The 1,815-nt window shown below is 42.8% G+C and overlaps 1 protein-coding gene across 1 annotated transcript; it reads left to right on the plus strand.

Moving 5' to 3' along the window:
* Window positions 1-262: 262 nt before the first annotated feature.
* On the plus strand, window positions 263-1,167 carry PPTG_19656 (hypothetical protein; the record flags this gene model as incomplete). The annotated part of the gene is made up of 1 exon (XM_008918144.1): window positions 263-1,167. The coding sequence occupies exon 1, from the start codon at window positions 274-276 to the stop codon at window positions 1,165-1,167; it is 894 nt and encodes a 297-aa protein (XP_008916392.1). The 5' UTR covers window positions 263-273.
* Between the last annotated feature and the right edge of the window lie 648 nt (window positions 1,168-1,815).

Genomic DNA, 1,815 nt, shown 5'->3' on the forward strand with positions numbered 1-1,815 from the left:
ATTATAGCGAAAGTATCTTCCTCTGGAGTACTTGAACGGCAGGAAGATGGAGATCACAGCTCCCGAATATCGTGCGAGAAGTTGTATCATCTTGTTGCGGAAGCTTTTGATGAGTTAGAGCAGTTGCTACTGCATCAGCATGATAACAGGTACTCCTCTATTTTTGCTCTTGTGGACGACGTTCTCTCGCTGATCTACTCTGAACCAAGATACAACAGTTTGCGCTCAGCGGTATCAGAGATCTTACTTCACAAAGAAAATTCTATAAAGGTAATGCTTCAAGATCTTTATCAAGTATTCGAAGGGTGCGCACAAATCTCTCGAGATGAGTTATGGTCTCTGGAACGCTTAAATGACCAAGTAAAATCACGTGCAAACTTGATTGCACATTCTGAATCACTGAAGAACGATATTTTGCTCTCAACAAGGGGTAGCATGACTGGTCTAGATCATCACCGTTGTCCAAAGAATACGATTTGGTCGTGGAGTGAGGGTTGGAATCGACGATGGTTCCTCGACTCAACAACATTATCTATCCAACCAAGTTGCTCCCCAGCAAGCTCTGCACATAATCCCAATCCTTCTTTACTGTCAACGCTGGCTTTAATAAGAAATTGTGGGAGTTTGGATTTGATGATGGAAGGTTCGCGCCTGACTGTCAAGGCATCGATGTTTGAGTCTACTCCTCTCGATACTCCAGCCAGTACAGTACTGGAACTGGACGGCCAAACACACAAGTTCGAGGTATTACCATGTGGCTTACATGCTATTGCAGCTTCGGTTCTGTTTGGAGATTCCTGGAATATGAGCACATATACTGGCTACGTCGCAGGAGGTGGCCGATCGGTGGAAATTTTGTTAACACTACCACCACGATTGCATGCAAATCAACGGTTTGAGAAGTTAACCTCCCGTCACCCATACCCAGGGATGGAATTAGCTCGTCAATTGCGCGTTCAGCTCTGGCTCAATAGTGGGGTTGAGCCATGCAAAGACTATTTGACAATGTTGGCTGGGATATCTGTGGCATCGCTTCATCCACAGCACTTTGGAGTCCGTGGCTTCCAGAAGAGCTCAATAAATCATAGTTCAGAGGCCCTGAACTGGTCCATGATCTTACAAATTTACGCTACGTACGTCGCTGCCCCAACATGTACGTCAGATTAACAGGCATATTGTGATAATACTGACCGTAATTTTTATACTTGTTGACTGCTTCATCAAATATGTAAAATATGTACAACTAGAGACTCACTTGTTTTGTTTAGCCTTGCGATTCATCACCCCGCAGGATACAGGTTTCATCCGTTACAGCTCTTGTTCCACTTTCCTCGCCGTTGATCGAAACAGTAAAGATCGAACTTGGTAATATTCTTTTGCCGTTCCAGCCGGTTTTCGTTAATAAGAAACTGGTACTGTATTACTAAAATACAACAGCGAAATGCAGCGAAAATAGGTTTGAAAGCTAGCGCAATTGTGGCCCCCAAAAAAATCCACTGTGAATTAGCTGAAGGCATTCTTTTACAAAGTTTTGATGCGCACCGCAGCACACGCTGCTGGATTGTTACTGATAGAGTAAAAAATGAAACGCCCCGACTGTTTTATTAGTCTTGAAATTTCTAGAATCTGTCTAGCTTCGTAGTGCAAAATAAAATCTTCTGACCTGTATTGCGACCGTTGAAATCTAACTATGTTTACGCTAAGTCAAATATGTATATCGTGTTAGAATCAGTGCTTAATGACAATAAAAGCGAGACGAAGGCAAAAGTAGCTTCGATTTTCAAAGAGTCCTTTGTGGTGAAATGTTGTTAGAAT

This window comes from Phytophthora parasitica (assembly GCF_000247585.1).
Source record: "Phytophthora parasitica INRA-310 unplaced genomic scaffold supercont2.146, whole genome shotgun sequence".
Lineage (NCBI taxonomy): Eukaryota > Oomycota > Peronosporomycetes > Peronosporales > Peronosporaceae > Phytophthora > Phytophthora nicotianae.